General features: G+C 22.7%; 3 protein-coding genes across 3 annotated transcripts, besides 25 other annotated features; 2 read left to right on the top strand and 1 right to left on the bottom strand.

Moving 5' to 3' along the window:
• Positions 1 to 76: 76 nt before the first annotated feature.
• EDI_257980 (uncharacterized protein) lies at positions 77 to 1,101 on the bottom strand (the record flags this gene model as incomplete). Its single annotated transcript, XM_001740181.1, has 2 exons — positions 77 to 839; positions 887 to 1,101. The coding sequence occupies 2 exons, from the start codon at positions 1,099 to 1,101 to the stop codon at positions 77 to 79; spliced, it is 978 nt and encodes a 325-aa protein (XP_001740233.1).
• Positions 841 to 876: a sequence feature (AT_rich).
• Positions 1,096 to 1,157: a microsatellite.
• Positions 1,158 to 1,456: 299 nt separating this feature from the next.
• Positions 1,457 to 1,515: a sequence feature (AT_rich).
• A 114-nt stretch (positions 1,516 to 1,629) lies between these two features.
• On the top strand, positions 1,630 to 3,918 carry EDI_257970 (uncharacterized protein; the record flags this gene model as incomplete). Its single annotated transcript, XM_001740180.1, has 1 exon — positions 1,630 to 3,918. One exon carries the CDS (start codon positions 1,630 to 1,632, stop codon positions 3,916 to 3,918), a length of 2,289 nt encoding a protein of 762 aa, XP_001740232.1.
• Positions 2,315 to 2,353: a sequence feature (AT_rich).
• Positions 2,660 to 2,730: a sequence feature (AT_rich).
• Positions 2,780 to 2,847: a sequence feature (AT_rich).
• Positions 3,362 to 3,420: a sequence feature (AT_rich).
• A 647-nt stretch (positions 3,919 to 4,565) lies between the features above and the next one.
• Positions 4,566 to 4,610: a sequence feature (AT_rich).
• A 51-nt stretch (positions 4,611 to 4,661) lies between these two features.
• Positions 4,662 to 5,642, top strand: EDI_257960 (poly(A) binding protein, putative; the record flags this gene model as incomplete). The annotated part of the gene is made up of 2 exons (XM_001740179.1): positions 4,662 to 4,752; positions 4,864 to 5,642. The coding sequence occupies 2 exons, from the start codon at positions 4,662 to 4,664 to the stop codon at positions 5,640 to 5,642; spliced, it is 870 nt and encodes a 289-aa protein (XP_001740231.1).
• Positions 4,841 to 4,862: a sequence feature (AT_rich).
• A 68-nt stretch (positions 5,643 to 5,710) lies between the features above and the next one.
• Positions 5,711 to 5,790: a sequence feature (AT_rich).
• A 28-nt stretch (positions 5,791 to 5,818) lies between these two features.
• Positions 5,819 to 5,907: a sequence feature (AT_rich).
• A 218-nt stretch (positions 5,908 to 6,125) lies between these two features.
• Positions 6,126 to 6,303: a microsatellite.
• Positions 6,304 to 6,703: 400 nt separating this feature from the next.
• Positions 6,704 to 6,774: a sequence feature (AT_rich).
• A 54-nt stretch (positions 6,775 to 6,828) lies between these two features.
• Positions 6,829 to 7,127: a sequence feature (AT_rich).
• A 34-nt stretch (positions 7,128 to 7,161) lies between these two features.
• Positions 7,162 to 7,233: a sequence feature (AT_rich).
• A 49-nt stretch (positions 7,234 to 7,282) lies between these two features.
• Positions 7,283 to 7,324: a microsatellite.
• Positions 7,325 to 7,402: 78 nt separating this feature from the next.
• Positions 7,403 to 7,448: a sequence feature (AT_rich).
• Positions 7,449 to 7,485: 37 nt separating this feature from the next.
• Positions 7,486 to 7,662: a microsatellite.
• Positions 7,578 to 7,758: a microsatellite.
• A 108-nt stretch (positions 7,759 to 7,866) lies between these two features.
• Positions 7,867 to 7,937: a microsatellite.
• Positions 7,938 to 8,246: 309 nt separating this feature from the next.
• Positions 8,247 to 8,268: a sequence feature (AT_rich).
• A 67-nt stretch (positions 8,269 to 8,335) lies between these two features.
• Positions 8,336 to 8,358: a sequence feature (AT_rich).
• A 61-nt stretch (positions 8,359 to 8,419) lies between these two features.
• Positions 8,420 to 8,450: a sequence feature (AT_rich).
• Positions 8,451 to 8,746: 296 nt separating this feature from the next.
• Positions 8,747 to 8,775: a sequence feature (AT_rich).
• A 2,106-nt stretch (positions 8,776 to 10,881) lies between these two features.
• Positions 10,882 to 10,916: a sequence feature (AT_rich).
• The last annotated feature ends 409 nt before the right edge of the window (positions 10,917 to 11,325 follow it).

The raw sequence follows: 11,325 nt of genomic DNA, 5'->3' as shown, positions 1-11,325 counted from the left end.
AAAAAATACGTCACTGGAACAACTAATAACTTCCTTCTTTCCTTCTATTATTTCCGGATCACTCAATATATGTGCCTCAATCGCGCATAACTAAAATCTCCATCTTTCCCGCATAATTATCATAAATAGCTGCATGATAACAATTTATATGATCATCTATCTCGTCTTTCTGTTGTTTTGTATTATGGAACAATTCTGCTAACGATCTTTGTCCTTCTTTAGTTAACTCTCTTTGGAAAAATGGATCGTTTTTATATTCTTCCCCATTGTATTTAACATCTTTGTAGTGTTGTGAATGTCTTTCTTTCATATTCTTCCATCGTTTTTCTATCTCTACTTTGTTGTTAAATAACTCTTCACTAAATCCAGGTGAAATAACTTGTTTATTTAATTTTTCAATCACACACTTCTTGTCAGTTTCTAATCCATCGTTCCAATTTGCTGGAACATAAACTGGAGGTATTTTAATAGTTTTACTTGTATTGTACTCACCATTTTTATTTATGAAATAGATAAATCCATTTGATGCAGATACAATAGAGTATTCTTCAGATTCTTCTTGGTAAGGAATGGCTTGAGTAATAAATCCGCTATCTTCAATAATAACTGGGAACCCTGGTATTTTAGTTCCAGTATTAATATCTATTGATTCAATATAATGGGATTGCGTTGGAATAAGTACTTCCTTTCTTCCATCATGATTATAATCTGTAACGACCGGACTGGCAAGAATAGGAGAATGCCCTGATGTACTTTGAGTCCATCTAATTTTTGGAGTAATATGGAATAATTTATTTTCCTCCAGTAACATATCCATTACTTTATGTTCTTTTCCACCTCTAATATTATTAATTTATTTCTTAAAAAAAATATTAAGGCAACAAACATTGGCTCTCTGTATTTTGAATTAATTTCTTCTACGTCTGAAGGTGGTTGGTTGTCTTCAATAGGTTTGTCTTTTTTTTGTTTATTATCATTATTTCCATTAACCGGACTGTTTTTAGTGTCATCTTTCACGCCGTATTTTGATGGTTTTCTTGGATCAAAGACACCCAAAGTTTGTGCAATGAGAATAGTGATAAGGAATATTGACAGTTTCATTCTTTTATTAATATTTTAAGTTCTTTTTTATTTATTTTTTATTTTTTCCTTTTTTTAAAAAAACTCATTTATTCTACTTGATGCAAGCTCAATACACTTCACCCTTATTTGAACCAGTTCAACAAATGAATCAAAAACAGAAAGCACAACAAAAGGACATTAAAATATGTGACGCTGAATTTGATACTTGTTTGTTTTTAACGTTTCTTTTATATTACATCCAAATACTAACTTAATAGTTTATCCAATAGATGTGCATATAAAACGACCAACATTTGATGCAAAGAAACAACCCATAGAAACTCAAATCAAAGAACCTGGAGATTGATTGTTAATTGACTTGTTTTAGTTATTCAATTTTTTTTTGTTATTTAATTTTTTTTTGTTATTTAATTTTTTTGTTAATTAAATTTTCTTAATACCAAAATATATTCAACAATCATTTTTTTTTCATTTCTGAATGATTTTTCCATTTTTTATAAGGAATATATTAAAACTAAGAAACTTGAAATTTTAAACAACCATTTAATGTCTCAATATGAAAGTGGAATTCTTATTAAAACTTCAACAATTGGAGGCAAAAAGAAGACACAAAAGAAATCACAAAGTCAAAAGAAAATATTTCAAAAATTAACTCATGAAGAAGAAAAACAATTAAGTAGTACATATCAACAACTTATTAAAAATTATTGTTATCCAACTTTTAATGCTATACAAAATCTTCTAAATGAAAATAGAACTATACCATTACTTTTAAATAATAAATTATTAGAGTATTATGGCTATAATGAACTTCGTGTTCCGTTTGGAATAGAGAATGAAAGTATACCATTAGATTATAGTTTTATTGAAGATATGAAAAAGAAAATTAAAAATACACCACCTCAATTGGTATTAACAATAGAAGAAATTGGATATCAAGTCATTCAATTAAAAGGAAAAATAAAATGTTATTTTAAAGGAGGAGTTCCTAAGAATCTACAACTTGGAAGAACAACAAAAACATCTACTTCTATTATCTGTGTTTCAAATGATCGATCATTTATTAGAACTTTTAGAGTATTAAGTAAAACTAATAATAATAATGATATGCAAAACTACTTTGAAAAAAATCAAATTGATGATACTTTTGTTAATAGTGTATATTCTTCTCATGGAAGAAATCTCTATTATACATCAAATCAATTTATTATATGGTTTAATTCAATCAAACAATATATAATAAATAAATTAAATGAATTAAAATATTATTCAAAAGCAATAATATATATGCATGAATATTTCAAACAATTTTTCACAGAATATTCAACAGACATATATGATTTAATATTCTTCAATGATACTTATTGTTATAATTTATCTTTATTATCTCCTTCTATTCAGAGATGTATTAAAATTCTCAAAGAAAAACTTAATGTTACTAATCATACACAGGAACTTCAATTTAGAGATAAAGTAGAAGTAAATTTGAATAATATGACTAACAAAGTAATTACCAAATTTGATTTTTTAAGGCTTGTTATAGATGATTTAAAATCAACAAACTCATTACTGTCTGAAATTATATTTAAATTTGATAACAATAATTTATCTTATAATGAATTTACTTCTTTTGAAAATAAAAAAATACCATTAATTCATCAGTTTAATATAAATCAAAGTATTCAACCTTCATCTGATTTATTTAAAACAAAAAATAATTATAATATCATTTTCTATGATTTTATTACTAATAAAATTATTAAAGAATTAGAAACTAAAGAAATAATTAACCTTCAAGAGTTTGTTATCAATAATAAAATTTCTGAACTATATATATTAAAATTATTACCTGTATTAAATCTTCATATTGAAAAAGTATGGAAATATCCGTATCAAATCAATACTAATTCAAATCAATTAATTAACTGTGCATCCCAATTACTTAATATTAATAATGTTCATCAAAACCAAATCATTTTTGTTGATTCTTTTGAATACTTATCAGATGCTCTCCAAGAATCAAAAATACTTGTTAAAAATGATAGTACTGATCATACTTTATTTGTCCAAAGAGAAAATGTTATTCAACAACACCTTTATGCAATAAAAGAAGATGGAACATTATTAAGACCATTAATTAATGAAAAAGGTATTTCTAATTCAGAAATGATTAATTGGATCATAGAAATAATTCAAGGTATTTCAATAACAATATATCCACCACAAAAGATTTATTTTATAGTGCACGAACAATATAAAAAGATATTTTGTAACGAAGAATTATTAAATAAATTAAAAACAATTTATGAAAATGATATGATAAATGTAATTTATATAGAAGATACTATATATCCAATTATTCCAATTAACATCATTTTTAATAAAGTACTTGAATTAATCTTATTCAAAAATCTACATTTAACAACTCAAACAATAGAAAGTGAAATTAGATATTGTTTAAACTCAACGCTCTTAAATACACTTCTTTATGAATGGTATGAATTACGCAAATTAAAAACTGTTGATTGTCGTAAAATAAAAAGTTTAGTTAATCAATTTACTCACAAAACACCTTGCCTTGTTATTATAAATGGAATAAAAGAAGGTGTTAATTATAATGATCCACCAAGTAAGGTATTTAATTTAGATTGTGTTCCTCCAATTTTTAGACCTATAATGAGTGATTTAATTTGTGTATCTCCTGAACTAAAACTATGTAAATCAAAAGATGAACAAATAAAATTCTTTTCAAAATATAGTGATAAATATTTCTTCAAAATAGATGAAATATTTTTAAATAAATGTGAACCTCAAAAGAGATTGTTAATTGAATAATTCAACAATATCATCATATTAGTGTTTCTTATCAGTCTAAAATCTTTATTAAAGTAATAAAAATAATTATGTTATTGCTTGTTATATAAAACAAAATTTTAAATATGAAAAGTCAAAAATAAAACCCTAAATCAGGGTATTGAATATAAAGAACTTTGAATTCATTTTTAGATTCTCAGAACAAGAGATAATCAAAAATTAGAAAGTAAAATGACCAACACCATTATCGCTAAGCACACACAACAACAAAGAAAAATAATTTGATAAATAAAGAAAAAAAATACCTTCAAAAAGAATACAGAATACATCAATTATAAAGCGATATCTCTAATTAAAGGAATAAAGAACAAATGACAGATTTTTCAATAGGACAAGGACATATGATATTCAGTGATGATAGTTATTAATACAATTCATCTTATGAAATATTCACATTAATTGACATATATTTTTGATACAATAATCATGAATTCATGTTATTTCAATTTACATTTCAATATAAATTACAGTCATAAAAACATACGATTAATTTAATGAGAATAATTATCTGAAGCATTTCATAATTCATTAGCATGACAATTTTAATTAAAAAACGAGTTAATGACAAACAAAACGTTCATCTACTCTTCTAAACCCAGATTTCATTCAATATTAATGATTATAATAAATTAATTATAATTAATTATATTTTACAATTGTTTGCACAACTAAAAGGGTCAATCTTAAAAATTATATTTAAGTTCATGAAAACGCTTTATGTTTCAGATGTTGATGTAAGTATTGATGAAAATAAATTAAAAGAACTTTTTAGTCCTTATGGTAATGTTATAAATTGTTTGTTTTTTTTCTTCAAGTTTCATTTAAAGGTCATAAACTTTTTTACTACATATTGGTTAAATACTTTTTAAAACGTAAAAAAGAGAAAAATTTTATTTAAAAAATTAGCAACTATCAAAAAATCAAGTAAAGGTACAAACGATTTTTATTATGCATTTATTGAATATGACCGTCCTGAAGATGCTGCAAAAGCATTACATGAAATGGACCAACACGAACTAGCTGGTAAAAGGTTAAATGTAAAATTCGCTAAACCTAAGGATGGAAGACCTTATTTACAAAAACCTTTTTATACTGAATTTAAAAAAAGGGACCCTCCTTTCGATTCCCCAAGAGATTCCCCTAGAAGAAGAAGTTTCTCTCGTGAAAGGGGAAGGTTAGATGATGGTTTATATCCTCCTAGTCATGACCTTATGTATGATGGTTCACCTATGAATAGGTATTTAAGAAAAGACATCTCTCAACAAAGAGGGCATAACGAAAAACGACAATATCGTGATCGATTCGAATCCCGAATTGAGAGACCTCGTGAAAAAGATTATTATTCAGGGGAGAGTTTTTATCTTCAAGACCGATATGCTCGTGATGATTACTATGGAAGAAGTGATAGATACTCACTCAGAGATAATTGTAATGACAGAGAAATTGATTATGACAGATATAACAGTCGTAGAATTGATAGAATGTCAGATCGTATACCAAGTGAAAGAGAAAGAGATCACATTACTGTAGATCCATTAGTAAATGATAGACCTCTAATGGATAGACCAAATTCTGATAGAGATTATTATCCTTCTGATAGAATGAGAGAGTCTGGTCCTTATAGAAGAGATGATATTGGTCGTGATATTCCTTATTCTCGTGATAGGTATGATCCTCATTATTAAAGAATTGTTTAATCAAAACATAAATAAGTAAAACTTTTAGGTCTATTTCTATTTTTTTCTAAAAAACCATTAAATTTTCATTGTATATTTTTTATTAAAGTAAAATTTGAAATAATATTATATAACAAAATAACAGAAATTTAAAAATCCTTACTTCATTCTAATTGTAGAACATGAATTATTAACTAAAATAAACTAATAAACTTATAAATGAATTAAGAAAAAAAATAATAGTTAATATGAAATGCAATAAAAATAATTTTTAGTGATAACTTGACTATCGTGTCACTGTATTCTGTATTCAATTATTTTATAGTTGTGATGAGAGGAAGTCATAAACTAAAAATGTCATCCAATGAAAATTGAAAATAAAATAATACTATAATGGGGAAGTAAACTGTAGTTAGTGTTAATATAATAAATAAAATAGTAAAGATGTTATAGTGAATGATATAATTTTTAGTAAAGAAAATAAAATATAGTTTTCATTCTTTTCTATTATTCTTGTTATTTGTTATTTTACTTTATTCTTTCTTGATTTAAAAATTCAAATGAAATGGTTATATTAATTTATTATTTTTATATTATTTTATATGTTATTTGATGTTGTGTATTATGAATTATTTATTAATAAATTACAATTTTATTTATTTTATTTTATAAATATAAATTAAATCATTTTGTGGTTCATGTGTTTTAATTGATGAAAAATATGAAATGTTAAGATTTCTTTTATCTTCATTAATTATTCTTGTTGTATATTCTAAATTAACAATTAATCTCTTATCTTTCTGTTTATATATTATAATAATACTATATTGTTTAAATGTTGATTCAATTAATAGAGGAGTAGTACTTGAATATATTATTTCATGATGTTTTCATATGATTAGTTATTAATTTATATGCTTTTTTTCTTGTTCATTATTCATTGGAATGTGATGTAACAGATGATTTGATAAATGTATCAATTAAATCATACATCATCATTTCAATCATATTCAAATGTATTTGATTTAATTCATAGTTACAAAGACATATATTTTGAAATGATTAATGAGATTATATTTTATTAATTAAATTAATAATATTCATTCTGATAATATTTTTAATTGATTAAATAATATTAAATCAAGTTATTGGACAAGATAATATGTATGATATAATAATGGATAATGTTATTATGAAAATAAATACATTAAATAATGAATAACAATAATTATTTAAACTTATTCATTATTATTACTGTTTTTGATTATTATCATAACAACAATTAAATCATCTAATAATAATATATTGAATGATATTGTTTAATATTAATTCATAAAGTATATTCATTATTATAAATAAGTCAATTTAGAAATGTAATATATCAATAAAATATGATATAAAAATTAATTTATCAAATGTATTACAATATATTACAAAATTAGGATAAATAAAAGTATTATTAATAATATAAATTATCATATTTTTGATAATAATGAGATCTATTGTTTTATAACTTCTATACATTCAGATAATATATTTTTATTGATTTCTTATTAATATACTCATTAAAACATATTTCATTAACATTAAATAATAATTTGTAATGAACACTAATACAAAGTGATGATAAAACAATATAAATATTAATAATTTTATTATATTTAATATTTATTGTATATTATCTCATTTTAATAATACAATATGTAAAATAAGAAATTAAGTTAAATGATAATCAATTTCATTTATTAATTATGTTAATGTTTTGTTCCATATTTAACAAATTATTTTAATAATGAAATAATAAATGATAAATTAGAGTTAAACATTCACTTATTAATTTCATTAAATCAAAATTCATTTCTTTATTTATTTTTCATTTATAATGTTTTTTATCTTATCATTTTAATATCAATATATTTTAATGTTTATTATATTCAATATTAATGATAAATAAATTAATAATTCATTCATCATATAATATGTTTATTCATTCATCAATTTAAATGAACATATTATTTGATCATTTATTAGAATATTTACATAACTTATTAATGAATAAATAGATTTCATTTAAATTAAATATAATATAATTGAATGATAAAATCAATTTTAATTTATTAAATAACTTTTTAGAACAAGAAGTTTTTGTTTAATTGATAGATTCATGAAGATGAGAATAAAAATAAATAATGATAAGATTTAATGAAAATGAAATATTTCTTTTTCATCATTCAAAATAACAAAATAAGTAAATATAAAAAGATAATATTCTATTAATAAAAAAGATAAAATAAAAATAAAAATTATTATAATTTTATTATAGTTTTTTTTCAACGTTCATCTTTTTACTTCATTACATATTTTACTTCAGATATTGTAATTGATAGCTTTTTTCCTTTAACCTCTTTATCTTTACTTCCCCTTTTACCTAACTCACGATTCTCTTTAAAAGTGGTCCATATTATTTTTTCAATTTTATCACTGACCTTGTTTGTACCTCTTTTATTTCATCTAAATTTTTTATAGATATTTCTAACATGCCTTAACATGTTTATTAGCTATCTGATCTTCATCCTTTGTGACAGTGGACCTTAAACTATAAAGGTCTATGAGAATATTAAAAAAAATATTTATAGGATTATTGATAAAACAGTTGTTGAACCATTTCTCGACAAGACGAAAGAAGTAAAAAGCAACACATCAAATAATAATAATAAAATATTAACAAATACCTTTCTTTTAACATGGAAAAGTTTTGTTTTATTGATTTAGTTTTTGGTATGTCGTTAATAATTTTTATTTATTTGTTATTTATAAGAAAGTAGTTTTATAAATCAAAAGGACAAAAAAATTAAACTGTAGTTGGTAATGAATCCAAAGAATTAACAAAGATTATAAAAACCAACATTGGTTGCGGTGTTTGTTGTATTTATATTTTTATTCTAAGTTATCCTAATATGAAAACACTCTTAATTAAACCAAGGAGTTATGGGTAAAACCAATTCAACTAAAAAATACAAAGAAGAGTGTTTGATTAATGTTGTACTGCTCACAATTAAAGGTATATTCAATAAAAATACTACAACACACAAAAACCAAGAACAACTGCTATCATAAAAATATTTCTTTTTATAAATTTATTGTAATGATATAAGAGTACTCAAAATTAATTCCTAAGAAATCGGAGTCATAAGAGGTCTATAGAAAAAGGGATTATAGGCAATGTCAATTAGTCCTAAAACACTAACAAATAAAATGTAGTATCTAAAATTAAATATTATTTTTGGAGAATTTGAATTACATTAAATAAAGAAATAAAAATAAACAAGAATGAAATAATACATCTTTGAATAAAGAAATTCTATTTAACATTCTATTTTTCAATGCTAAAATTTATAAAAATATTACAAATACAAATAGAAAGTAATAAAGGATTCTACAATAACTATTTAATAAGACTCAAAATTCATTAAATAAAAGTTCAACAAACAATAAACATTAAATTTTAGAAACACAAAAGAGTTAAATTAAAAAATTGAATAAGAGAGATGAAAAAGTTGTATGATGAGGGTTTTAAAAATAATTTTAGGATTTAAAGAATAATTTTGGTGACAAAACAATAAATTATACTTTCACGGATTTTAAATTCAGAGAACTAAAGTTGATAAACAAATACCACATACTAAATTAGAACCACTTTACTTTATAAATACTTTATTGTTTTGAAATCCAGAAGAAATAATAATATGAGTGTCAGTAATAAAGTAAATTAGATGGATTAATATAAACTTATAGAGAAAACTATAAAAAACACAGACTTGGCAAAGAAACTGATAAAAGTACTTACTATTCTTGAAACACTGAGAATGGTTTATACTGCATTAAAAATACCAAGAATATTAGAAGAAACGAATAAGAAAGTAGAACTTAGCAAATAAACGAGGATTATTTAATGCAAATGCAACTAACTCTTCATCGTTATTTGATAGAAGTATTAATAAAAGGTGATAAAAGAAACATAGGTTTATAAAAAAGACTTTGTGTCAAGATTATCTAATTGATAAATAATGGTCTTTAATTGACAATTATCCGAGTTTAAAATTTGTAGAATGTTTTAATTCTATTGAAATGGCTGATGTAGAGATTATAAAAGTGTTAGCACTAAAAAGCATTAAATTCTATTTAAGATTTATCATATCTGAATTTGAAACGTATGACTTTTTTTGAAGAAATAAGGACTGGATGTGGAACTTATAATATCTTTTATTCAGTAAATCTAAAATGTACATTAGAATAGGAATTATTTGTTTCAAACAATGTTCAAAAAAACTCCATATGTCTGTATGAAGATTGTAGTATTAAATGAACTTTATCTTCTTACTGATGCAAATGTTTTTGTTGAAGGTTATGGTCCTGATTTATAAGACCGTTATATATCTTACAAGACCTGATGTATCTGCTACTAACAATTGTTCTATTCACTTACTATCATCTCTTGTTAACTTAAGAATTAATCATAAGTGAAAGATATAAGTTGGGAATTCTTGGTCCATTTGAAAGGAAATAAACAGTTCCTAAAAGAAACAGGAACAATTGGTCCAGATGAAAAAGAAGATTTTACTTAGATTAAGTGAGACCCATTCTCGGTTCTTCTTTAATTAAAGTACAATGTTAGAACATAATTTATCAGAAACATTTAAAAGAATTTCACAAATTTTATTAAAGAATTAGTTTTGCATCATATCATTGGTGACAATAAATAAATCTTTCTTTGGGTATTTGCTGTGAATTAATAAGAGTTATTATTCATACATTTCTTTTTATTTATTGTACTGAATTGTTTATTCATTTTCATTTAATAACTAATTGAATACTTCATTTTATTACCATTCAAAATACTAAATAATTGGACATGAATATATCTATAAAATATAGAAAAGTATCCTTAATATTTAAAATTGTTCTTGATACTTCTTTATATTTCATTGTTATATCAATTCAATTTTTTACGTTTATATAATAATTAATTAGTTTTGATGTTGTCATCAGTGTTGAATATGTTTATACAATCATTTTTAATAGTTGACAATAATCAAATGTTGATTGTTTAACAATAACGATCAAAGAATCCTATATAATAACAGCTATAGTAATTTTGATCAAAATGACAATGTTTATTTTATTAGGTATTAATTTAATATTGACTTGATGATTTTAATTAATTCTGTATTTTATTAACAAGATGATCTATTTTATTATCAATAAATAAATATGAATATAATTGTATTTGTGATTATTCTCCATTTATTTCATTAATAGAGTATTTCATTGATTCTTATAACTACCATTCTCATTGAAATAAACTATAATAATAAAATAAAGAGAGAATGAATTTCATATTGAAACTCAGAGTCTTTCTTATCATAATATCTAATGATATCTTATATTAATGAGATAATTATTGTTTAATATGAGCAAATTTCAGTATTTAATAATGATATAATCACAAATATTTGTTATTGTATTTATATTCAATATCTCTTATTAATATTAAGTAATCTTTGAAATCATATATTTTCATAACTCTCAATTATTTTAGATGTTTTTTTTATCAAAACAATCAGTAGCTTGATATTTTATTTCGATTTTATTAGAGATGGAAATCCTTTTAAGACAGGGTGAAGTTTTGTGA

Source organism: Entamoeba dispar, genomic scaffold (genome assembly GCF_000209125.1).
Source record: "Entamoeba dispar SAW760 scf_1105229462775 genomic scaffold, whole genome shotgun sequence".
NCBI classification, from domain to species: domain Eukaryota; phylum Evosea; order Mastigamoebida; family Endamoebidae; genus Entamoeba; species Entamoeba dispar.
This window is presented reverse-complemented; position numbering and strand designations above follow the sequence as displayed.